We start from the raw sequence: 27,513 nt of genomic DNA, 5'->3' as shown, positions 1-27,513 counted from the left end.
TAATATGGTAAATGTACTGCAGGCTGCGGAGTGCCGTGCCAGGGATGTGTTTGCTGTATTAACCTTTCACGAGCCAAGCAACGGGGAGTCAAAGCCTGGAAATACAGTTAAAACCGTATCAGAAACACTATTTGTGGATTTGGCAGCACCATTTTGATTATATGAGGTCAGGGGGTGTCATCAGTCAAGGCCATGTTCACAAAAACACAAGTAGCCTTTTTCTGTGTTTCTGCTCTGTATAAATGGAACAACTGGACAATTTGGAAATCTGCATTTGGAAATCATAAGAAAACCTTAAATTAGTATATGATATGTAAGAGGAATTCCATAATGCGAAACAGGTGTGCGAAGTTTAGCACCTGACCCTTACAGTATTTCACCCGTTACATTGTGTTGAAAGCCAATGTCTGTAATATTTTATACACCCTGTTTTTGTTTTTTTCAGCAATGTCTTGTAAAATAAGTGAGTCGTGAGTTGCTGTAAAACAACACATACAATTACAAGCAGTCAGACAAATAGAATTCGTGTTACTGATGAGATGTGCTTCAATGGTCAGGTCTGAAAGTAGGAAGACTAGTGAAGGCAAGACATGGAGGCCAAGCGAGGATATTCAGTTGAGGTGTTCTTGTATTGTTTATAGCATGTATCGTTTGTATAGAGTTAACATAAAGGGTGGGACATACATTTCCAAACATAAGGTTTTTTATATCTATGATACCTAGGGTCTATGAAACATGTAAAAAATATACATTTAACCTTTCCCTATAAAACGCATGGCCCACCCTGTATTAACACAAAGATGGTAATTAAATAACACTTTTAAAGATCCTTTCAAGTGAAAATAAACGTCTCCTAAATTTGACACACCACAGAGAAAAGCGTGTTAATAACCTTTCAAATTTTGAATAACTAAAAAAATTGTCAATACATAAAATGAGGTAAGAAATGACATTAAAAATCAAGAAGTTCTTTCCACTCTCAAATGGTGCGTGCATGTCTGAAACCACGCCATGCTCAACTGTCAATCTTCTACGACCTGGAAAATGGTTGTTACTTCATTTAGCGTTTTTATTAAGCCTTACACATTCCTACACGTTTGAGAGTGAAAATATTTTCACTTGGACCCTCTTGTGGCAACTGAAATCCTGGTCTAAATGCCCTCCAGGCACTTCTGCCTCCTTTCTCTGTGTGACAAACAACAAGGCACTCTAAAGTGGCTGTGGCAGCAGACTATCTGAAGGGAAGTCACAGCTTTCAGGGTGTAGTGATAGCTAGCTGGCTAGCGAACTGCACGTTGCGACTGCGCCGAATAACTGCTGATGCGAACGAAGACGATTAAATCCTATAGTGGACACTGTTCCATGCTAACGCTGCATAGTATTTCTACAATTAAGTAAGAAGCACTACATAGTCCCTACTTCTTAGTCTTTGCATCTTGTCAGCAATTATCTTCAAACATGTATAATGCATTCAGAAACCAATCTCTGAACTGAACTTCCAGGTTCTTTAAGTGATTTGAACCTCACTTTTTCCTGATCCCATCCCAGGTTTCCCCAAAAACACAGAGCCAGCGGTTTTAATCCACAGTAGCTGGGCAAATCCATCTGGCACAAAAATACACAGGAAAGTATGCTGTGTGAAATATGCCTGCGGTCAGGAAGTGTCATCAGGCCCGTTTCACACTGTCTGTAAAATTGCACTGCATTTTTCTGCCTTTTTTCCTTGTCGCTGTTTTGTACAAATGGAACACCATCAACCAGGCCTTTGGAGGCCCTGTATTTTGGGACCCCTAAAACTGTGTGTAAAGTTTAATACCAGACACTCAATAGTCTGGCCATATTGAGTTGAAAACAATTGTGCCATGACAAATTTGAAGTACTTCGTAAAGGATGCTATCGCTGTAGTTAGTTATGATACTATGCCGCTTCTGTGGGTTTGGTGTAAAAAGAGACGAAAGCGGATAACAATTTCTCTTCTGTTACGGCCGATGTGTCAATCTTTCTTTTAATATCTTTTTGTAATACCGACTGATACATACAGCTGTGGTGACCAAGTGGCCTCACTTATATCAAAGGCAAATTTGTCTTAATTACGTATGAATGTAATACGATGACATCCACCACATCTGCAAGGCGCCTCTATCAAATCCATCACTATCTTAGAGCTGCTTTTATCTGGTCTAAATTTGAATCTACTTCCCGTCACCAAATTGTCAGGTGTGCCAAAGGCGTGTAATAGAATACACCCTCGGTCTGCCGGAATGCCCACTGAGGCACAACGCGGTCTGCCAAACTCCAAAAACACGGTAAACAAGACTTGCCCGGCCAAAAAAGAAGAAGAAGAAGAAGACACAAAAGCCAGCTATTACACCAAGCGCACGTGCGCCTGACTATGATAATAGGGCCTATTATGTCAGGTCATAACAGCAGGCTCCATCTTGTGACTGTCATTACCAATGAAAGGACGAGTTCAAGTCAGGGGAAAAGGAGGGAAAAGCGAGGACTAGACTAAAGGTAGGTCTAGTTGGGGGGAGGTCACCCACCACATGACTTGTGTTAGGCTGCTGTGCTCACACACCCACACACACACATATATACAAAAGACACGCAAAGCCATTCTGTCACTTAGCCAGGCATGAAAATTGGCCTCGCTGACCTCAGGCCCTGAAGAGTGGAGAGGGAGGAGATGGGAAGGCGAAAGGGACGGATGGAAGGATGAGAAAAGGGAGGGCAGGAAAGAAGAGGAGGCCATTAGCCGATTAAGGGTGGACGGGGATAGGGGTGTGCATCAATACAGCAGCTATGTCAAAAGGAGAGAGACGTGTCCGAGAGTGAATACAGTACAGAGGAGATACAGGAGGAGGGCAGCAAATGCTGACACCAGAAGATAAGCTAGTATGTGGCAACCTTTTTACTATCAGCGGCCATTTCAAGAAATACAATACAATGACAGAACTGTTCATTTTCACCATGACTCATCAAATGGTGGCTTCAACCCAAACAGTTGACAACCGAAGCGGAAAACAAGCAGTATGTATAATTACCACAGTTCTGTTGCGAACCAAAACAGCAGCACTGGCCAAAGCACATGAGTAGCCTCTATGCAGTCTCACCACATGCAGTCAATGATAGTGTATCTTTAAATTCAAGGGGTTTTCGTGGAATATTTTCCAATGACACAAGGAGTCACCTGATCCAAACCCAATAGAAAATGCTATTTCGGATCTGTCTAACGAATGCACAGCAGGTGTTAAGCCCTTTGCACACTGCACTTTCTCAGTATGAAAGAGTCACGCAGCAACGCGAATTACCGGGTTCCAGGCGTGTGCCCATATTTGGAACTGCTGACGTAGCAACTACCAGGAAGTAAAAACTGAGATTTTGCCGCTGGTTTGAGAGCACCTCGACAAGATGTATTTTTCATTGTTTCAAAAGGAAGCCCTCACTTTGCTCATTTTAAGGAGGAGGACACGAGTGGCTGATATTCTGTTACTTGTAAAATAAGTCCACCAAAATAACACCAAATCACTCCGCTTGCTCCTCTCCAACTGGAGGCGCTTGACTGACGCCGCACAGCCACCTCTCTCAAACGGAAGATTTTCCTATTCGAGGCGCCTTGCCGCCACGGCAGAAATCTTGCCATGCCGCTTCGTGCCGCCCTGCAACGCTCCATTCCGTGGTCCTTGACCCTCACCACATACACAATGAATGGGTTCGACGGTGGCGCGCTGTGCCCTGCTAAATGCAGTGTGAAAAGGGCTTTATGCTGGTGATTGAAGCATTTTGGCTGCAGTAGTGAGAGACGCTTACATGAAGGGACTAACGTCAACTTTTGCCAAAAGTTAGCATTTTGTCATGCCAAGAGACAACACAACCGACAGCATTTTGTAATCTGTTTTCAGCCTTATCAGAATCCACTCGTCATAAAATACACAAAATATTTCATGCACGGCATGTTAACACTTAGCACTGGCGCTGAGTCACATTTACACCACTGATGAATATGCCACCGTGTTGTTACTTAAATGCCTCTTTTTTTTTTTTAGCCTGACACCAAAGGAGAGCGCAAAGAGTGAAAATATTAGTCAAAATGAATGCAAGTTTGTATAACTAAAAAGATTAATTACATCAGGGAAATGATGTAAATTACTCTCTGACCCTCTTTTAACAGCTATTTATATATAAATGTCTGGCTGGATGCACATAATGGAGGCATTGTGGAATTGTACTATTATTGCTGGAGACACATTGTGCATATAAACAACCTAGACTAATATAAACAAGTAGCGCACCATTTTTTTTATTTACAGACATCACTCCGTGCCACACACTTGCTCTACTTGCAAATCTGTGCTGTGCAAAAAATCGCATTGGCCCCCAAAAAGGTGCACAAGTTAAAATTACAATTACTCTGAGCTACATCTTAACACAGCCGCTCAGACTTTTTGACACCGCGCACCCCCTCCAACATCCGTTGGCGCACCAACTATCCCCCTAACCCCAAAACACCCTGGGGAAAAAATGAGTTACAATAAAGGGTTTGGGAATCCCTCCCCTAACTCGATGATTTGACATGGTTACTTGATTTATATTCAGATAAGTCTTTAAAACCCCTCCATCTTTTTAGGCATGTTGACTCCTTGACACATCTACGGCTATAAGAGTGAATGTGTGGTGTGTTTTTTTTTCCTCCCGTAACACGAGATGCCAAAAAATGGAGAGAAATAAACGGATGGGGGTAAAGTGCACTTCATCTGCGATGAGAAATTTCAGAGGTTTGGACCGGTGCGGTGGGTGGGTCTCAGTCCTCTCATTCCCCTTCAAGAACACTTCTCCTTCCTGTTTCACCTCTGGCGCAATGCCCGATGTCGCCACAGACCTCAGAGGCCAAGGCCCAAAATACACAGATGGTAATTTGTGCTACTTTTCAATACAGGCCAACGACCAATGTATTGTACTATATATACTATACCAGGTGTCGGCAACCCGCGGCTCTTTCAATCTTATGTTGCTTTGTGTGACTTGGGGAAATTCATTATAAGTGTCCGATTGAAGTGCGTTGTTACGTCTTCCAAACGACGTCAGACGTATCTTATTTATCTCCCTTTTTACTATTCCAACACGACTACGGTGAGCCGCAGTTGACGCCAACTACAGTGCAACAACAGTTCCGTCATAAGTACACATGCATCTCTGGTCCTTCGTGCCGTCCGCTCACTCCTCTCTCACTCGCACACCACTCCCATCCAGCTAGTCGCGTGATGCATTCAGGAACCTCGGGAAACAACACAATTTAGCAAAACACAAATGTCACCACAAAACAGATAACCCAATTCATTACAGTATCTTATTTGTCTCAAAAACATTGAATCATGTCTTCTTATTAAGTCAAAGTTTTTAATTTCTTTCTTTACACCCTGTGCAATTTCGGTGATCAGCATTCGCCTTCTTCAGAGACGTTTGACAGCACTTGACGTGTCAGGTGACGTGTGTGCGACTGCCTTCTGACACGCCCGCTGACAGTGACACCTAACCTGCACAATATCTGAACAAAGTATTTTATTTGTGTGTGTTCGTTTGTTTAATTGTAGTTGTAAATTGTAAGATTACTGTGATCTCGAAATATTAAAATAAAATTATATACCGTCGCTGTCGGCCAAAAGCCTTGGGAGTCCAAATATGGTCAAATTCATTTTTTCCCGCAAATCGATTCTAATGGTCTGTCCGTACTGTCTGTAATTCTTATGCAATTCTAGCCGATTTAAAACTGTGAATTAGCAAATACTCAAATAAAGCACAATTTCACGGCCGCTCTTGACCGCAACTTAAGTGTGAGTGTTCCGGAGGTGAGTGCGACACAATGACGTGTCCTCCGTCTGCGAAAGCCGTGTGGCGTAATGCCACCCCTATTTACCCTCGAGTAATGTTTTGTTTTCTTTTTTTTTAGACAATAACAAGGGAAAATACTACGTTTTTCTGCATTACATTGGCTTGTTTGTTTAATATGGATGGATGAGAAGCTTCGTTGCAAAGAGACCCCCATCTTTTGTGTGTCATGTGTCGTGAGGTAAGTCCATTTCATTCTATTATGCACTTTATAGATGTGGGGAGCGACGAATAGGCGAATATCATGATTTCAGATTAAGATGTCAAAAAGTGTTTGCGGCTTCCAGTCCCAGTAGTGTTTTCTTTTCCGTGGAAACCAGGTCAAAATGGCTTTTTGAGTGTTAAAGGTTGCTGACCCCTGTAATGTACTGTTTATCCTCAACCCTGAGAGTGTCCTCTCACCTCAAATTACAAACTAAAAGATGCAGTTTTTGGTGCGGCATCGCGGCTAAGGTTATCAATTATTACAGTTGAGCGATGCATAAGGGCCAAGTTTAAAATAAGTTAAAATACTTAACTATTTCTATTTAAGAGGCATATTTGTCCCAAAGAAAATTCTGTTCGGTTCTAGCCTGTATGACCTTCAGGGCGTTACTAGTTAGAGGTTAGGCGTACAAGATACTGTTGTTGGAAACTGGTGTATACACTGTATCACGATATCATTCTCTATTGCAAATTTTGGGGGTAATTTATAAGGTGATTGAGGTTGTCTCAAAATGTAAGCCATGTTTTTGTTGGATCTTTTAGTAGTAGGCTCAAAGAGGGATATTTTTCCAGAAAATTTCTATCAGATTTAATAGTAAACCTTAGGGGCATTACACTGTAGAGCAGGGGTCACCAACTCCGGTCCTCGAGGGCCTCAATCCTGCATGTTTTAGATCTTACCCTCCTACAACACACCTGATTGAAATGATCAACCTGATCATGATCCTGATCATTTTAATCAGGTGTGTTGGAGGAGGGAAACATCTCAAATATGCATGAAAGTGGCCCTCGAGGACCAGAGTCGCTGACCCCTGCTGTAGGGGTTATACTGGATTTGGTGCGCAGATCATTTGACCATGCTATCATTTCAAAGGTAATTGAAGCACATTAGCCATGTTTTTGTGCCCGTTTGGCTTGACTTTATCATTACGAAATGTGACCTACAAGTAGGAAGCTCTAAGTGGGATATTTCCGACTTTCCCCTGCAGCCTCGAATGCAGCACTCCCACTTGCTGCTATAGGAAATGGTGACATTAAGAAGCGCAAGAAAGCTAAAGTGAAGGATTCTTGACGAAGACATCCTGATCCACAGTGTGCCAATTAATAGAATTACCTTCCTCCTCGGGAGGACTGTTAGTCATTTGCCGAGACTCGGTGGCCGCCAGTGGAGCGTCTCTCCCACCATATTGTCCAGCAAGCGCTAATAAGGCAGTCCTGACCGCCGGGCGCACTCATTAGCATAGCCTGCAGCTGTAGCAAGCCCTGCCAGGGCCCAGCCGGACACTTAATTACTGCCACAGCTCCTTCTTAACGACATCCATACTCGCTGCCTTCCTTCCTGCGTTCTCACCCCCTTGCCCTAACCTTCTTAACCCACCCGCAAGAAAGACACCACTACGGGGAAGATGTGTGGTGAAGCTTTTTTCCGATGTGAGGGCTTTAGTTAAGTATCTGCTCGCGGTCAAGGGTGAGGAACTTAGGGCCTCTGGGTCACAATCAGCCCTACTTTGAAATCCTTAAAAAATAACATAAAACAGAAGTGCATTGCTTTGTATTTAGCATCATTTTAGATTAGCATTCTGAGTCCACACACAGACGGTGGATATACTCGAAAAGTGATCACAGTCAATTTGTATATCCTAGCCGTGCTGACACATGTTAGCGTCGACTTTTTGTTGCAGGTCGTTATTTTGAACAGAAATCAATGCAATTTAAGTTCAATGTAGGTTTTTTTAAAAAATTTGTTTTGGGTGGCTTTGAATGGATTGTGGTGTCATCCAAGGGGGAACATGGCTAAAGGCTGTTGTCCAAGTAAAATCAGTTTTTTTTTTTGTTTTTTTGGGGGTGGATTGGGGGCTTGTGGTTTCAAGGATAGGAGCACACCAACTCTGTTGTAGAGTACGTTGCTTAAAAAGATTAAGTAATGCTGTTGTTTTACATGAAATCAACACAGTGTGACACTAGATGGGGCTGGTTTGGGAGTTATAGTGTCATGGACAGGAGTGTGTCAAATCTCTTAGTAGCAACATGACAAGTGGCCACCATATTGGTTGGTATTTTCTACAAAAAAAGTCCTCCATAAGAATGGAATTCCGTCCCATATGAGCTTATTTGTGGTTACTTTTAGCTGATAGGGGTGCACTACTTCTTGGCGTGTTGAAGGAGATGTGGCTTAAAAAGCCTGGGAAAGGCTCCCTACTACTGTATGCAGAATCAATTTGACAGTACACTAACGGTACATATTTGGATTTGTTATTCTTTTGGTGGGTTTTGGGGTCTGGGATAGGGGTACCCTAAATCAAATGGGTTGTGAGGCTTAAAAAGGCCTGGGAAAGGCTGTTCTATACAGGGTTTTTTCAGATTTTGTTTTGGGGAGATTAGCAGGGTTGTGGTGTTAGCTATATGGTGTTAGCATGGCCCTCACTAGCTTTGATTTTCTGTCATGTGAATAGCTCATATAGTGAATAGTGAATAGCTCATATAGTGGCAGTTGGAAGTGAAAATAGCACAGCATATGCCCAGCTTCACCATGGTTCAGTAAATCAGTTGATTGGTTGAGATCAGTCACTTGGTTTTCTAGGAACCAAATTTGAAAGGTGTTGAAATGCCAAACATCCATGTTGTGTTTCTCTGTCATTAGCTGCCATGTTGCTATGTTGTCATGGAGTACAAACAAACACCTGATCAGGATTAATCAATTCCAACCTAATCCAAATTAGATTAAATGCATCTTTTACAATGTCTCCGTCTTTCCAAAATCATGTGGTATCCACAAAAATAACGTACAGTATTTATGGACAGTGTATCCATCTCCCACTGGAATACGCTTTGTGTCCTCCTGGGTGGATCGGCAGCCATAAGCGCAGAATGTCCCTTTTTTGCCGGTATGGTGATTTACAAACAATACATGGACACCTCACACACTCCCACCATCCACCCTCCTACTCGCTCTCACTTCCCTAGTGCACAGACAGACACATACGGACACAAACACACAGACACACACAATCTTCTCTGTGAGCTTCTTCGGCATGCCAGAAAACTACACAGCAGGGTGATAGCTGGTTCTTTTCACACTTTTCTTGCCCAAAGAATTGCACCCTGTCTTCTTGAGAAATTGATAGTTTGGATTTTTGGTGGTTGGTTGAGGTGGAGGGGTCTTCTACTTCTACTACTAATTTCTTGGTGGATTGGGGGTGTTGTAGTGTCAGGAATAAGGTGCGCAAACTCTGTCAGGGTGTTGAACAGGGTACATGGTTTAAAAAGTCTGTTCTACAACTAAATAATTTGTGTTGTGTTGGCAGGGTTGAGCTGTTGATTGTGCCATGTCAATGTGTTTAAAGGGGTTAAAAAATTGCTGAATAAGGTTGGGTCGGATTTTTTTGGGTGGGTTGGAGGGTGCGCCAACTCAATTTAATCTCAACCATCCTTTTTAATGATGAAAAGAACAACATCTCGTTTTTACTTGGCCGTCGCCGCGTGAACGCACCCCTAAAGCTTGTCTCACAGCATCCCCCGCAATGAGCAGAGGAGCCAAGAGGATGAGGGGGGGGGGGGATAAACGGGGCACCTTTTGTTCAGCGGCCCCTATTGGTTTGACATCCGTTTGGCCGGGGTGCCACTAAAGGACGACGAGAACACTAATCAAGATTTGTCCTGGTCCCTTCTCCTACTAGCAGTCCTATGCCGAAAAAGGCATGCGAGAGAGAAAGCGAGAAACTAGCGAGAAAAGCTAACCGCTAATTTACATGCAGGTCCAGGGAGAATGAGGGAAGTGGGTGGAGGTGTTATTCTGTTTCCAATCTCCAAGTTAAACCAGGGCAGCGGATTGGAATGAGAGGCATTGTTGGCTATATGCTGTTACACCAATACCCGCCTCAGTTTTCCTATATGAAGACACAATGGCCACTACGTGCTTGTTGACTCGCTGCAAACGCTGCCACCCATCACTCGGCGTAACCAGGTTGTGACCCGAGGCTGCCGCATTCAAAGCCATCCTTCACTCGCCCGAGTAGACTCTGTGGCATAATGATCGCTATGACAACCGTCACTTAGAGCTGCGGGTAGGTGGAGGAGACGTGTCAGCTTCTTGTCTCCGCGCTGATGATCTAATTTCTGGCTGCCGGATACGACAAGGTCAAAGCACTGAAAGTGCGGGGAGAGTGGATGCCCGTGACATGCCCAGCACGCAACTGAGTTTTCAAACAATTACAGTACATAGTCCTGGTAAAAAGGTGATAAGAACAGATTGTTGTGGTGCGCCACGTGTATGGCTTTAAAAGTTTAAGAAAGGCTGCTCTACCATGTTATATCAACATAACCAAACACAAAATGTTGTTATTCTATATATATTTTTTTGGGGTGGGTTGTTGATAGGGATGGACCAGGCCGAATATCAGCACTGATATTTGGCATTGTGACACAAAACGGCATCTCCCTTTTTTTTAATCCACTGGCTGATAAGCGATCATCTTACAACAACGTAAACCTCAGGGCTTTATTTATTTAATCTCTCAATTAATTTCATATGACATGCTGCTGCATCTGTGCGCTTCCTGCATTTTTTGTTAGGATTTTCAAACAAAAACATCTATTGTCCAACTCTGTCATGGCTGCATGGCTTGAAAAGTTTGGGAAAGGCTGCTCTACTTCGGGAAAAAACAATATAGTTACCCGAGCGGGTCAGTCCGTCTCGGGGGCGGAACTGTCCGTCCCTCCATCTCGGGTGGACGCCCGTTTTCAGGACAGAGGACGGGCGCGGCAAGTTTAAAAAAAGGGACGGACTAAGCAAGGGTGGAGGTGGATTTTAGTCCGGCCCACTAATTGCCCCTCATGTGTGGTTCACCTCATCTCAACCTACTCTGCGAAATGGGCAAACGACAAAAGTTGCCTCCGAACACTTCAAACGCGCCACTAGTTACCCAACTGCGCAACAGGAGATACAAGGTGAGTTCTACTAGCACGACAAGTGATGAGACCCAGTAGCGCGAGCAGCGTCAGAGCCAGCACACCGGCAAGTGACGCCAGCATGTCGCTTTACTGTCCGCTGTTGGAGGAGTACGGAGCTTTAGTTGTGCTAAAGTTAATGCAAACAAATATCGCCGTCTTGGTAAAGTTCAACAGCTGAGAAAAACTAAAGAAATAAAGTAAAAACATACCATTTATAATAAGCTCCTCCCTCACAGTTCTCCAAGCCTGGTCTCTATTTTTCTTGTCCCGGTACTGGTAAATGTCCACAAACCACAGCAATAATCCCACACAAGACCCGGCGAGTTTACAGGACGCTGAGTGTAACGTAGTACTCCCCAATGCTGATCGACTGCCGCGAGGCGAAGAGTGAAAAAAGCTCATGTGTTTAGCCGCGCCAAATGGACGGATTTTCGGTGCTTCGCTACGCGACCCACCGCTCCAATGCATCATCCGCGCCACCCCGCACGGAACCGCGCCCGCCTGCGCTAACTACATTGGCTTCAATTCAATCACAGTGCCAGAAATGCCATCAACGGAACCAGCGAGCCAATCGGCAGGGCAGACCAATGGAAGTGCTCCCTGGACCGGGCAGCCCACCGATCCGTTCAGAGACTGACCTCTTTCACGTCAGCTGCATTGACATAAACCGGGTTTACATGGAGCCATGTATTCCGATTAAAAAGGATCCGAATGACCAATTGGAATGAAAATGCTCCACATAAACACACCAAGCATAAAAAGGCCAAATCCGAATGTAATTTCATTTGGATTCACAGGGGTGGTGTCTTCCTTTTGCCAATCCGAACGAGCGTCATGTAAACAGTTCAATCAGAATAGCCAGGCTGCGTCCGGTCTGCGCATGCTCTGTCTTGCTCTGTCTTAAATGCGGAGTGAAGTCATTGTATACGCACTTTAAAATGGCAGCGTATTACCAGAGCTCGTCTGCAACGCGACAACTTGTTTAAAAGTACTGCTAACTTGTTTTTATCAAGATGCTGCTTTAATAAAAGTGTTAAAACAATCGCGAATACTGTGCTAAGTAGATGAGATGAACGCCATCTTGATAGATCAGGTGATGTTTACATCGATCTCCGTGTGCCACACGGCTGATCTGATTAACTGGGTGGAGCAAGACACCGGCCGACCGGAACAGTCACGTCACATGTAAACAGGTGACCAGAGAGCTTCATTCAGAATGACTTCATTCCGAATGACAAAAAAGTCTCCACGTAAACCCGGTTTATATAAACAATGGCCGCTGTGAAATAAAGCAGTTACATTACAACTCTCGACTCGCTCACTTCGTCTCCTTACGCACATACAATGTGTGCTGGCAACCGGTTCGTCAAACCATTAACCCAGAAGTGGGTGCCCATAAGGTAAGCGGATATGAATGGTAAATTAGTCAGCAAATAACATACAGGGCAAATACTTTTTCATGGCACTGTATGTTGCTATTCACCGAGTAGTGGACTTTGCCAAACTTTTAAAGCCATGATTCCCCTTCACCACCCCAACAGAGTTGGCGCATCCCTGTCAACCCACTACAAAAACACTCCATCACTAGATCCCTGCATGATTCCAACTGCACTTCCCACCTCGTAATGAACCTCACGCCTCGTCAACGGCGGCTTTCTGGGGTGGCGCCACCTAAATGGCTTTTAACTCTGGATTTTTGTAAGGCGGTCAAAAACTTTCACTATTTATATAGGGTACATATTTTTTTAGTTGTGATACAGTGTTTCACCGGAAAGCTACTAACGCAAATCGATTAAAAAAAAAAAAAAAACACCTCCATGCTCTGTGCACTGTCCCCGTTTAACTGCATCACACGGGCAGATGTTAGCACGCCTGGTTAAAAGATATTGGCCCCATGGCTTCCTCTTGACTGCAATGTGAAAACACACTAAGAGGAAGGGAGAGAGATAAGGATAGTGGTGGTGCTTTAGCCTGGCTAGTGCATTAAAGGCTAAATAGAGGCAGGCTGCGCATAAGATGCCTCCTGCACTCGTCTACCCACACAGGAAGTGAGGTCACAGTACAGTGCCATGCCAAACAGAATGCATTTGTTTGGCAAGGGGGGGAGAGAGGGCAATGATCATCGTGTTGGCTGACAGCCATTTTAAGGAGTCTGCAAAATATATTCATATGCTGATTACCGCTACTAATGACTTATATTTTTACACTTCAGTAAACTAATCTTGATTCACTGCACAGTCTTGGTTTCGAGCCACAATGTAACATGTAATGTAGTTGGTAGGCTGCTGCTGTGGCATTACAAAAAAAAAAAGCTGAGGAAAAAGCAAACCACTTATGGAGTTTGTCTTTTTTATGCTTACTGAGCTGAGGACTCCGGCAATTATGTTTACAGCGACATGCTAACTATGTTAGCATCTGCTTGGTCAAAGTATTTTTTGCATGTAAAGGACTATTTCATTCAATGCTTTGTTGATAGGATAATGCAAAGCTAAACCATTTTTCCAGTTTCTTAGTAAGTTTCACTTCCTGTTCTATGGTTATCATACCACTTTTCCCAGTTGCCATCATTTTCAAAAGACCAAGGAAAACGTTAACTGCATACAAAGGTATTCGACAATCTCTGAGATGAGGTCTCCCAAGACTTGCAGACATCGAGCAGAGTGGTTGACGTCATTAGTCATGATGATCTCAGCTACATGCTAATTATGCAAATGATGTCGGCTTGAGTCAAGCGATTAAGACGCAAAGATGCACAGCCAGCCAGTCTCACAAGATGTGCTGATGCATCGCATGACAAAATCCATGATGATACTTTGTTTGACTTTTGAGGCGTATTTCTTTTCTTTCTCTATGTCTCTTTTCAGCCCAAACTGTACCACTTTTCCAAGTGTTGCGCTGAGGAAGTGACGTGGTGCCACACGCCAAGTACGATAAATGAAAAACTTAATTTAAGTTGAATCAGGTGCAACAATTTGAGCCACGAGTTTTACAATTTCAGACGGCAGTTAGGCAATGCTGTGCATATTCTGCATTGATCACACGGCCACTCTCTCCTCTCAGATGATTTAAGCAGTTTTTTTTATTTCCCCTATAAAGTCATTTAGCGGCTTTCTAGGAGTGAAACGTGAGCGTCCAGCGATAAATCACCACGCTGTTTAGAGCGGGCGTCTGGCACAGAACACCACCTCCTCCACTTCCTCCTCCTCCTCTCATGCTCTCCATCCCTCATGCCTGTTAAAGGCTTGTCCTGCAGGGCCTGGATGCACTTGTGTGGTACAACAACAACAGAGAAACCGCCCAAAGCTCTTAGCGGATCTTCCTCTCCACTTCGTCCCTCCCTCCTTGCCGCCCTCCCTCCCTCCCTCCCTCCATCTCTCTCTCCATCTAACGCACACTCTCTCCGCCACCAGCAGCTTGCTCCATTGCTCTGTCTTTCCCAGCTGCACCGGCGAGCTGTTCCGTGTGAAATGCTGCCAGCTGAAAGCCTCGCTACTCCTGCGAGATTGCCGCTCCTCGCCAAAAAGGGCTGCTCTGCGAGCTGTAGATCTCCGTGTTGCGACTTGTCAACACAAGGGGGGGAAAAATCGTTAGCGAGACTCAGGCACTTCCATTCCATGCAGAGAGAGAAAGATGGGTGGCTGGGTGTCGGGTATTCTCTGATTGATACCAGACCGACAGATACATTCGGAACACTTTTGTTAGAAAAATATTTTTTTACCAGATCCCTGTCACGGCTAAAATGTTGTTTATGGCAGCAGGTTGAACCTATCCATGCAATTACTGTAAACAAATGACACAGATCTAGTACTGCAATTTTGTGGTACCTTTTTTTTTTTTTCCTCCAAATAGCCTTGAATAATGCTGACTTCAACATAAAAATCTGTGTTACGGTGGTACTTGGGCCTTCACTAGGGACTTACTAGCGGTGCGCATCTGTCCAATAAAAGATGATTCAATGCGTATCTCGAAACAAAAATAATAAAAACTTAATCAAACACATCACACGCACGAGATGCGTTTGCATGTCAAAGTCAGCTATAACGAGTTTTGACTACCCAATCAGTCATCGCAGCACAACCCAAAGAATTGAACTGCAGCATACAATCGAGATGCACAGACTGTTTAATTCTATTTCATTCGTTTGTTATTACTCCATGTTTTAATAAAGTACAATATTATACAGTGCTATTTACAGAAATGTTGAGGCTGTTTTTTTTTTGGTGTGTGTTGGGGGGGGGGGATATAACAGAAAATGGCATTTCCATGGCGATTAAGGCACCACTACAGTTGTAAAGACAAAGTTATCCAAATTTTATTGACATTCGCTGCTTTTTCTACCTAACCTCAACCGTACAAACCTCAGCTGTGGAGCTCAGGTGCACAGTCTTTAGGCTGATATTAAAGCGAGAGGAAGTTTTGAAGCCTGCACTTATTAAGTCAGCATTGTGTTGGCAACATTTACGCACCGCGTGCCTTGGCGTCATCGTTCTGAAACTTTTTTTTTTTTTGGAGCAACTTTTGTGACTCTGGTTCTGGTTTGGTCATACCAAACCATGACTTTTGGCTTGCTGTTACACTCCAGTGAGTCACTAGTAAGTAAAGGGTTATTGGTAGAAAAGAAACAGTCTTGGATTAAAAGGCAATCATTCTTAAATTTCACATTTACTTATGAAATTTGCAGTGGTCCAGACGGGCCAGTATCTGGAAGCAGTGCCGACAGTGCCATGCTAGCCCAGGGCCATCGGGCCACCATTAATAACGGACACTGTGATATTGATATTTTATCTGACCCCTGTCAGGAAGTTATAAGTATAGTATTTCACGTAACATAAAACAACAAGTTGATTGTGTAAAGTGTACTTTCAAGTTCAAGTACAAAAGCGACTGACTTGTCTTCGAGCACTCTCATTTGTCTTGAGCAGCAAATAAGGTTAACATTTATGTGTCGCCATCGATCGCCACATACGGGCCTTGCTACTTTTGTGAAACCAGGCCCATTAAACCTTACCCTGCTAACTGTTAATCCTCATCAGCCTTAGTGATTTCAGGTACTATCAAACACACACACGCACACACACGCAGACACCCCCCCCCCACACACACACACACACACTGGTGCAACAGCCGCCTGTGACAGCGCAGGGTGAATTAATTTCCCAGTTCAAGCTTGTGTATCATTATTCGCTTGAGCTCCGATCGACCGGCATAGCCAGAGACCCCAATGACCATCCATCTGAGGAGTGGGCTTGTAATAGTGAGGGAAGGGGAATTCTGGGCAGAAATTTCCCCTTAAATTTTACGCCAAGGGCGAAATGGAAACCTCCTCTCATTTTCCTTTCCTCTTAATCCAACGTTTTCAACTGCAGGCCGCAGCAAGGTCATTATAATCATAGCGAGTGGAAGGCAGCCAGAGAGCTGCCCGCCATGGCACTAAGGTAGACAGCGAAGGAGCTATTGGCGTTGGGCTGACAAAAGAAAAGCAGAATTGGCAAAAATGGATAGAAAATGTTACCATTTCAGCTGTGTTGCTACCTATTGATAAAGTTAGAAATGAGACACAAAACCTTGTCATCTTGCTGTAGGTACACTGTTACTAGTTCTCTTTGAGGGTCTCAAACAAAGCATCATTATGTCCATAATTTTTTTTTTTTTTTTTTTTTAAAACAACACACAGTACAGTTCAGCCTCTGGCTAGCAATATGCTTTTGAAAGTCGGTCAAATATTCATCAGAATTTAAAGTTTGCGATATTCAGTTTTATGTTTTGTTTTCAATAAATCTGCTCCCATTCACACAAAAGGTGTAATCCATGTTATGTATTTTGTTCACATATTGTACCCAATTTGAACGCTAAAATAAAGGTACGTACGAAACGTAATTTTTGGCGTACCGTTACAACCCTAAATAGATTTAATTATAATGCAGGTTTGCAGTATCTTGAGGCTAGAAGGCTCCTTGTCTGATTCAGTCTTTTTACGTTTTTGTTCCATGTAAAGAAACAACATTAAAAAATGCAAGGAAGGATCAGAATTTAAATTCTTGATCGATTCTAAGGAAAATGTACATTCCATTGATTGTATTTTTTTTTTCATATATTATATGGTATTGTTTGAGAAATATTTCTGAGTGCTCTTAACTCTTGTTTCCATACTAGAGGTGTACTGGGCAAAACGATGCTGACCAAAAACATTGTAGCTCAACTTCCCATGGCTGTATTGATATGATGACTGAATCAACAGCGCCTCTGTTGATTACAGCCAAGCAAAGCACTCCATGTTGCCTCAATTACCTCAAAACAAGATTGATCAGCAAGCAGAAACATTAGCAAAAAAAAGTAATTGCCAAAATTTTGTCCGCAACTGTCCATTTATACAAATTAACTGACATACTGTACAAACAAGCAGTGTTACTTTTTGTTCTCCCCAATCAGCCCCCCAGTCGACTACAATGAGGGAAAAAAAAAATGCAAATACCCCCTCTGCCCGCTTTTAAGACAGACATGCTGGCCAAAGTCATAAAACAAAAACACGATAAGTGGTTTCCAAGATAGTGCTTACCTCCTTGGCGAAACACTGCTGCTACAACCAACGGAAACACCAAACGTCTTTCTAAAAAGCCACCAAAGATCAACTTCCTGTTGGCTGAGCTGCCTGATTTCAAAAGGACTCAAGAATGGTCAACTTTCCGGGCCACGTTTCCTACCTCAACTACAGTGTGAGTCACACACGACACAGTCCCGGTACATTCTCTGCTATGCTAATGAATGAAGTCAAGATGCCGCAGCAAACGATGCGACAAGACACAAATGATGACACATGGAATGGATCGAAAACTATTTGGTTTGCACCAGACAAAATCTCTAGACCCAGTTGGTCTTTGAAGAAACCCTGGAAAAAGCCAAATTGACATCATGTGGCTGTTTCGAACCGAATAACCAGACTTCCCAAGCGTGGCTCTGTGAGACTTTTTTGAGGGTCTACTCATGACAGACATGTCTGTCAAATGTCATGATGCGAAGTGAAACTAGCTTCAGTAGCTGAATTTTCAAAAAAAATTCTGGAGGGCGCTATTAAAGTAAAATTCGATGCGCTTACGCCAGCCATCCCCATGCAGAAATTTCAAATATATTTTTAAGATAAGATAATAAATGATAATCCACACATAAAATTTAAAAATACAATAAAACCATACCCTCGGAAAAAAAATGGAAGTAAAGAAATCTGAATAAAAAACATTGACCCTAAAATGGCTGATATGACTGCTGCCTTTTGAGATACTTTTTGGTGGGTCTAAAATTATGTTGCCAAGTAAAACTGGCTTCAGGGACTATATTTTCTACCAAGTGGCAATTGTTCACCAGGATAAACACACCTGCAAAAACAAGGGCCAAAAGAAGACCCCGTTAGGGGGGTTAGTACTTTCAAGCGGCCCAGGAACCTTTCTGGAACACATCTGACTTGTTCCAGGAATAAGTATCAAAAACTGCAGATATGATCGTGCAAAACTAGAGTTTGTAATTGTCATGATGCCTTATAAGGCCACACTCCCTCTTGACACTACAAGGTAGTTCCCTTTCCATTTGTGTGGTTGGCGGCTGATGCTGACAAACAATAAGCAGCGGTGGCGTCCTTGTTTGATGCGTCCCTTGCGGAATTTACGGACGGGCGGGCAATAAGGAAATAAAAACGAAACACAAAAAAAGAGCACCGCAATGTCACGGAGGAAGAATAAGAGTGGTTTTCACGGTGACAACAAAGGTCATGTATACTTGTCAAGAGTGACGGCGCCATACTGTACCATGACCTCCATAGCTGGCTTATGCACCCAGACAGACACACGCGCGCACGCACACACACACACACGCACCCCCCCACGCACACACACACACACACACACAAGCACACACACACCAGGTTTTCATGCTCACTTTACCATGCTGCACCCACATACACATGCGTGAAAAACTGTCGCCTTATACAAGCTGCACCACAGACAAAGTAACAGCACAAACTGTTATATTTTTAAAGACTATTATTATTCTACAATACAGCACGTCAGGAAAGAGTATGCAGGAGGTATATACAGTAAGTATTCTAAAAGAACCTGTATGTTTATAAATACAAAAGTGCACAGTGACTTTTCAAACACCCTGTACAGTAGACTGCAAATTACTACATTAAGAACGAGTTCGACATCATCCATTCCGTATAAAAATAAATTAACCACTAAAATCAGGGTGACAAGAGCAGCTAACCTGTCGGATACTAGCTGGGTAGTTAGCGCCAAAGCTTATGTAGTACTGCAGTCTATGTTTTACTCAGTGCTCAGACAGATGGTGAAATGCAGGAATTGTGTGAATTTCATTAGGGGTACATTAATGGGGGCAAAAGAAGACCCTAAGAGTGGGTTGGTATTTTTGAGATGTCCAGTGTCCTTTGGGAGAGGATCTGGTGTTTTAGTCCCAGGCACCAAGAAGAACACAGTACCAAGAACTGAACATGTATCTGTACTTTACAATGGCGAGGCTCAGACAGATGGACTCAAATGCTTGACACCAGTCACAGGAGAGCCAAATCTAAATCCTTTGTTCACAAAAGTTGGTCAATACCGACTACAAAAACAATTACAGTGTTAAAAAGCCTTGTGGTAACCTCGTTTAAAAGAGGGTTTTGCACTTGAGGTAGCTCTGATGGTTTTCACCATGCAAAATCTGGGAATGCAACGCAAGTACATAATAATGTTTGAAGTGATGGAATCGGAACGGTTAGTGCAATCATATCACGATCATATCACTCAGTTAGACAAAATAATTTGATGGTATTGCTAATTTGGGGGAAGGCAGCAAGCAACGCTAACGAATGTTTCGTCATAGGTGATAACATGACTCGTTCTTGTGGCGGGTGAAAAATTCAGCCTTTTCTGTAGATCAGTCAGAAGCCCCAAAATTACACTGCTGAATAGATAATGTCGCAATCATTTTTGTTTCCGTTTCAAAACTGTTTAAGACAGTTGAAAAATTGGCAACGTTTGCGAGCTCGTTTGCACCTGCATTTCAGATGAGGTATTTCAAGATGCAAACAAAGTCAGCCAGCGCAGTTCACCTTCGGTTTGATCAATCAATTTGCACAATTTAAATAATCAATTCGCATTCCCTCCACCCACGACGCGCAAAATTAACTGTGCTGAAACATAGCATGTTTGGCAGACACAATCCTGGTCAAACATTGGTATGACAGCAGTTTTGCACTATCATCCTGCACATACTACACAAGTAGCCCCTCACTCCATACCCCCCACCTCCAGACGGTGACAACTAGTCCGACAAGGACAACCTCTCGTAGTCTGCTGCACGTGTGAAATGAAAGCAACACGGTTTCTTCCTCCCGCATTGTCCGCCGTTCATGTGTGAAAACAGCCTTTACGCATTCCTTTCGAAGCACATTAACTCACTATCCTGGTATCACAGGTGACAAGAATACAGCGGCTAGTCAGTTATAGTGCGAGAAGCTAAAACACAGTACTAGGAGTCTTAATACATTTTTACTCCGTCTCCTTAGTGTCAAACAGCGCAGACAGGTGGATTCAAATTCACCACGCCAGTCACAAAAGATCCAAATTTAAGTCCTTTGTGAATAAAGTTGGTTCATAACGGCATTTATGAATCCTAACAAGCCGATTTGATCTGTTTGGCAAAGATTTTACGCCAGATGACTTTCCCGATGCAACCCACCCATGTTTGTTTTTTTAAACCGGGTTTGGGACCGGCAGTGGCTAGGTACTGGAACACTGGCTGGGAATCAAACCCGCGTCGTGTACCACAACACTTCCGGAGCACAAAACTAGAACCGGTGCCACGAGGAGCTTATAAAGTCATGTAAGACTTCAGCAAATCAAGTGAAACATCAATATATTGTTAGCCTAATTACACATTTTCGCAAGTCATTTTTGAACGTTTTTGTAAAACAAGAAAAAAAAATTGGAGAAAGATGCCAGTTCCCCTGATTTTTTTCTTTGGCTTTTATGCTGTGATGGTACCAAAGAAGGGTGCAAGTGATGACAAAGAGAGAAAAAAAAAAGCGACCAGACCTAGCGGTAGCTCAGCAATTTCTGAAAGAAAAACAGTATAAAGGTGTGTAATATGAACTAATCATTGAAGCTTATCGTATTCAATATTATGAATATACAGGGAGAGTTCCAGTTCTGGGAGGCCACCACAACATGACTCATGGTGGCCCCGGCTTAATGTAGGACCCTGACAGGTGACAGCTTGTTTTAAAAGTCAGTCCAGGACAGGTAGAGTAGAGTACAGGTTGTGAGAAAAAAAAAAAAAAAAAACCACAGTACTGCTAATTCGAGCTGGGGTAGCCGCCTCAGGAGGAACCATTGTCAGATGGTGAGTGCGCATCGCAGGGGGACGGTCGAAGCATCATGGAAGTTGGAAGGGAGGGAGGAGGAAGGGGAAAAAAAAAAAAGAGTTGGCCGATGGAATGATATTTCACATCCTCCCTAATCCTCGCCTCCATGGTGGATTATAAGCAACACTTCTGATAAGTACAGTGGTACCTCTACTTACAAACGTCTCTAAATGAGAAATTTTCAAGTTACGAAACGCCTCGACAGGAAAATATTGCCTCTTGTTACGAAAGAAGTTTCAAGATACGACAGGTAAAAATACAGTATGGGCTGCCACTCGCAGCTCCTGAGTTTCCTGAACGCAACATACTCGTAGCTGCTCTGCCATTGGCTAGCCTAGCATCTTCCTGGCATCCCATTGGCTAAGAGGGAACTCTACCGTTTGTGTCTATGTGTGCAGATGGACAGGTAGATAGATAGATATGTGATGGATATGTCTATACAGCGTCCTCGTCATTCGCCCCTCGGGCCATGAGGTGTTCCGATAGTTTGACGTGAATTAGAAACGAGGAAAATAAAAAAGGAGAAAATCTGTTTTTTTGTCCATACACACGAAGCAAGAGATGTATGAAAAGGGGATGCGTTTGGTTGATCTCGCCAAAGAACATGACAGTCGCCACGTTATTAAATCAGTTTTTTTGCAAAACGCCAGGCAAAGAACACTTCTGAGAGAGAATATGAACCAAAGAGGGCAAAAAGCGATGAGGACAGCAATTAAAAGGTAAACGACCATCATTTACATTATGCACACCTCTCATTTATTGTGCAATAATCTAATTGTAACATTTGTTACATGTTTTGATGCATTTTTATGCTTTATAAAACATTTATGTCTGAATATAGGGGGGTTTGGAACGTATTAGGGCATTTACATGGAAAACACATCTCTACTTACAAAATTTTCTACTTAATAAATTTCTTCCAGAACCAATTAATTTCGTAAATAGAGGTACCACTGTATTGTTATCATTAAAGGAGGACGAGGAGCAATTATCGTAAAAATCACGAATTCTATTTTACGGCAATATTTAACAATGAAAAACAAAAATTATGTATAGACTTACATTGATTTTTGAGAATATTTATGTCATTTAATTGTCTCTGCTGTTATTCCATAATGATATGACATTTTGAGTACCACTGCTAACTACTAGAGCAATCAGAATGAGAAAAAAATGTATTTGATATGTGACGTGTGACGGAAGTGTCACCCAGCGAGAGAAAAAAAAGACGTCGTCATGACAACACCCATTGTCATACATCGTATTCAGAAAAAAGTTGAATAACAAAACTGCAATTTACCGAAAAGCGCATTTTCCCACTCATTCATCACTGTGATATGTAGACTTGTGACTTTATTCATGTTTGGGTGTATTCTGGCATCACACTAGTAAGCCGTCATAGTTTGTGAACTAAGCGCATTTTCCCACTCATTCATCACGGTGATATGTAGACTTGTGACTTTATTCATGTTTGGGTGTATCCTGGCATCACACTAATTAGCCGTCGTAGTTTGTGCAACATGCCGCTAGTTATGAATGATGCGGACTACAAGCGTGTCAACTGAATGTTAACCGATCATCCAGGCTGTCACGTTTGACTTGCTTGCTAAAGTACGGAGTGTGTGTGTGTGAATGAGTGCGTGCATTTATATTTGTTGGCTCAACTCTGCGACTGTTTTCTGAGTGGGTGTGTTTAAGCTTTTGTTTAGCATGCTTGCACGGTCGCCAAGTTTTCCTCATAATCCATATGGCTCGTGGTGCAACAGAATTGCTCTTCACGGTGACCGTTTTGGCACATCGAACAATGTTATTCCCACCGACGTCAGTCTTGTTACCTCCAAACCATTTACAGACTACGGACGACGTGGACTCGCGCCTCGCTATGAATCCCCGCTCAACACTCCTCCCTATTTGAAACAGTTCGGCTGCAGTCCGGACAGAGTCACGTGACCGGGTCATGCCCGCTGATTCTGCGAATGATTATCACTTCCTCCTCCTCTGCCGTCAACGCACACTGATTTTCAGCATACTTTACTGGCTCGCTTTTCGAGGCAGTATTAATACTCGATAACGTAAAATTACACATCGTGAAAGCAAGATTGATGATGATATCGATGACAATATATATCGCCCACCCCTACTTACACTACAATGTGAGTACAACTAAGAACCTTTTTGCAGGTTTGGAACTATATGTTGGACAAATCATGGTACCTCTGTAATAAGAACATTTTGAATTAGTTGATTTTTTGGCAAAAAAAAATTACAAAATGAGTTGTTGCACTTAATGCTGATTTCATGTTCAGCGGTTTTGTGCTGTCCTTGAATGGTCATTTTTATGCAAGAAAGCCCTTTGCATTGTGGATCTTTTACACATGCATGGAAAAATGTATTATCAAAAAAAAAATCAATAAATATAGAAATTGCACATATTTTTTCCATATTTAAAATGACATTTTGTCATTATCATCATCGGGAAGTGCGTGGTCCTATGTGCGCACCCTGTCGCACTGGTGAAAAATTGTTGCCCGGTCCAGCATTTAAGTTGCCCTTCCTGGCTCAGATTGTACAACAGTACACTTGTAACTTGACTGTGGCTGTGTCGCAGCAGAGCGTAACCAACTATAGAAAGCAAATTAGCAGGTAATTTAATAAGTCTCTAGAGAGAAAATGACAAAGGTGAATTAGCTGAAAAGGTGTGTGACCCAATTTTGCACATGCGCATGAAATTGGTCAATAAAACAATAGCCGAGAAAGACACATCATCACCTAGTTTTCGTGGCGATTTTCACAGTATGCAAGTTCGTTGCCAGCCAATGACAAGCAAAGATATCGTCGCTGTCCTGTGAAAAATACTCATGTCCAATTTTGGAATTTTAAAAATAAATGTTCATGTTAATGCGATGTCAGTAATGCGGAAACACCATTCACGTAAAAATGAGAAAAATGAAAAAAAAAAATGGATCTAGGCGTTTTCCACAGGACAGTGACGGTATGCAGCAGAGCTTCTGTAAAAACAAGGGAAACCGGGGTTTGACTGTTCCGTATGCAATTACGGACACATGTAACTGCAACTCTTGTCAAGCCCGCAGCATCCGACTAATTTGCTGTAAGGCTTTGCTGTAAAATAATTTGTACATGAATAACAACACATTCCTCATGAATTTAATTTAAATGCAACTTAGAGACTCGATCGCCGAACCTCAGAACTGTGAGGGACATGTTAAACAATACAGCACTGTGCTGTCCAGGTCATTTGTATCAACAAAATGATGTTTCAAAATTTAGTGTGTATAGTAAATGAAGGTTTGATGGCATAAACCATTACCTTACAGATTCTGGGTTCAAACCCTGGCTCACATGTGCTTGTGCAAGTGTCCTCCCACTTCCCTTACTCTAAAGTCAGCCGGAACCCAATACAAACTAGCAGTACACAATGCTGACATTCTTTTAACCTCAGTCGGCACCATAAAACACATAGTATGGTGTCATAACAAAACCCAGCAATACAAGCAACCAAAACTCTTCAGTCATTCCTCCACCATGAACCCATAGCGACCCTAGTGAGCAACTGCAGCTCCCCTTTCCCCTCCACTCATTCCCTGCCTGTCCTGATAAAGGAAGTCAAACATATAATGATGGGTCAAATTTGAAGAGACAAAGTAGGAAGCTCGCTAAAGGAAGGAAGGAGGGAGGGGGTCCGTGTTATTATTATTAAAAAGAGGGCTACTGCGGCACGACATTGGCATTTGTGTCGCTTCCCCCCTCGTCTAACCGCGTTATTGATCCAAGTCTGTCTGCAATGAATGGCTGCAAAGGGAAGAAGAGGAGGAGGAGGAGGAAGAAGAAGAGGAGGAGGAGGAGGAGGAGGAGGAGGGACCATGAACTTCAGGTGACCGACCATGGCCACTCTTGACAGGCGGGTAGCTAGAAAATGGTGGAAAAAATCTCTCCATACTTTCTTTTCGTTTTTTAAACAACGAAGTTAAGGTGCTAGCAAATGCTAACTGAGCTTCGGTGCGGGGAGCAAGCCAAGCCAGACTCCGGCTTGTCTGATCCGGCTGACCCTTCGTGTTTTTGCGGCCACACTCCCGGGTCCTCCCCCCCACTACGCCCCCGGAGAAGCCACCTAACCAGGCGGACATGTTAGCGAAAACACCGCGGTAGCGTTCTCTCTCTCCCCCCTAGTTACCACCACCACGTTCGTCTTCCTCCACCTCCTCTGCCTCCAGCATACATACAACCCGCAACCTTTAGCGAGCTGTGTGGGTTTTTTTTTTTTTTTTTTTTTGAGGGGGGGAAAAATCGATTCTGAACGTCTCGCTCGCTTACGGTTCCTCCCGCTGCTCTCGGGGGCTGGCTAAAGCGTCGCCAACAACATGGCTGCCTCGCTCGGACCCGCAAAAAAAAAAAAGAAAAAAAAAGAAGAACCCGGGGAGGAATATAACCTAGCCTCTTTTGTCTCTTTCACCTCTTTAACCCCACCGAGAATGGCGCACACAAGCCGCGAGACTTACGTGAAGGCAGGCGCTTGGGTTGCTCCTGCTTCCTCCTTGGCATTTTCCCCCCCAAAACGCTTGTTTTTAAATCACATTCTCGTCCTGGCGCGGAGAGACGGAAGAAAAGAGCCTCGCTCCCATTTGAAGCAGACCGGAGGGGACGGACGGCAGGCGGGCAGGAAGGCGGGCGGGCAGCCGCTACTCCTCGGCTCGGTCTTGCACCTGGCTGGTTGGCTTCGCTCGGTTCAAAGTGGGACCGTCGGTCGAGGTGGGGACGAGAGATAGATAGAGGCGAGAGGGGGGAAATAGGGGTGCCCGGGCCGCGGAGGAGGGGGCGCCGCCTGGGCCGCTTTTGCCTTTGCTCGCTCGGCTGTCTTGACTGCTGCGCGCCTCGGAGCCCCCCTAACTAACACTAATGCGGGGGATCAAAGGGCAGCAACAGCAGAGCAGACGGGCGCGCGCGCGCACGCTCGCTCGCTCACACGCGCGCGCGCGCCGTGGTCGCTTGCCCGCGCACGCACACACAAGGCGAGTGGTTGAGGTGCTCGCCCCCGCGACGAGCAAGGTGCCCCCCAAAAGCTTTGTATTGAAAACAGCAGCCTTGTTCACCATATTGTCATTTACATATCGGTTGTATTTCAATTCACCATTGTAACGTTATGTCCTGTCTTCAACTGTCAATAATATATTATACTTCCCACTCAACACAAATTGTACAAATATTACTGAGGTATAATTAGTCTATATTTATTACTTACATAACTAACACCTTCGTCTCATGTTTTTCATGTTTATTTGGATTATATTTAATTTTCATCTATCTATCTATCTATCTATCTATCAGTTTTTAGTGCATCTTTTTCTCACTGGTGCGTTCCTTGAGGCATGTTTTGTTACTGCTGCCCTCAGTCCTCTATTGAATAAAATTTGTCTACAGGAAAATCTTGTTGTCCTAGTGCTGTGGTATTAGGCTCCACAGTCTGTAGTTTATTAGACACATCTTTCTGACTGATGCATTTAATAAAAATGCACTTTTATTTTTGCGCTATTACGTTTCATAGTCTCCACTTTGCTGTAGAAATGCCCTCAGTCTCCTTTTGACTCAAATTTGAATACAGGAGACACACATTCTTCTCCACTGTTGTTGTTTGTTGGCGCATCTCCTGACTAATGCATTCAATGAGGTGTGTTATGTTATTACAGTATTAGGTGCCACAGTGTCCACTTTGTTGCAGTGTTGCCCTCAGTATACTCTTTAATAAAATTTGTTTCCCTTGTTGTTCTCTGCTGTTGTTTGTTTGTATGTCTCCTTGTGACTGCTGTGTTCAATGATGCGCATTTTGCAGTTTTATGCTCCATGGTCTCCACTTTTTCACAGCGCTGCCCTAATTCTCCGCTTTGATAAATACTGCCCCCTTTGATAAATACTTGACAATCTCGTTGTCCTCTGTCGCTGTAACTTGTAAGAAATATATTTCCAACTGATGCATTCAATCAAAAATGCACTTTTGTGACTGCACTATTGCGCTCCGCGGACTCCACTTTGCTGTAGTGATGCCC

General features: G+C 43.4%; 1 protein-coding gene across 6 annotated transcripts in view; it reads right to left on the bottom strand.

Moving 5' to 3' along the window:
- The window catches only part of znf827 (zinc finger protein 827), an 87,536-nt gene extending 61,094 nt beyond the window's left edge, over positions 1 to 26,442 (bottom strand). For 5 of the 6 annotated variants that reach the window (XR_015087147.1, XM_086033636.1, XM_086033637.1 and 2 more), the window contains exon 1: positions 25,972 to 26,441. Coding sequence is in view for 5 of the 6 variants with exons in the window: in XM_086033636.1 (XP_085889762.1) it covers positions 25,972 to 26,014 (43 nt within the window). In the remaining variant the exon portion in view is untranslated. Of the gene's footprint in view, positions 1 to 25,971 lie in introns of all 6 variants that reach the window. The other variant, XM_086033635.1, reaches the window with a different exon arrangement.
- Between the last annotated feature and the right edge of the window lie 1,071 nt (positions 26,443 to 27,513).

The sequence above is a fragment of the Filicampus tigris genome, chromosome 6 (assembly GCF_054856515.1).
Source record: "Filicampus tigris isolate MCC_2025a chromosome 6, RoL_Ftig_1.0, whole genome shotgun sequence".
NCBI classification, from domain to species: domain Eukaryota; kingdom Metazoa; phylum Chordata; class Actinopteri; order Syngnathiformes; family Syngnathidae; genus Filicampus; species Filicampus tigris.
Note: the sequence above shows the minus strand (reverse complement) of the source record. Positions and strands in the feature narration are given on the sequence as shown.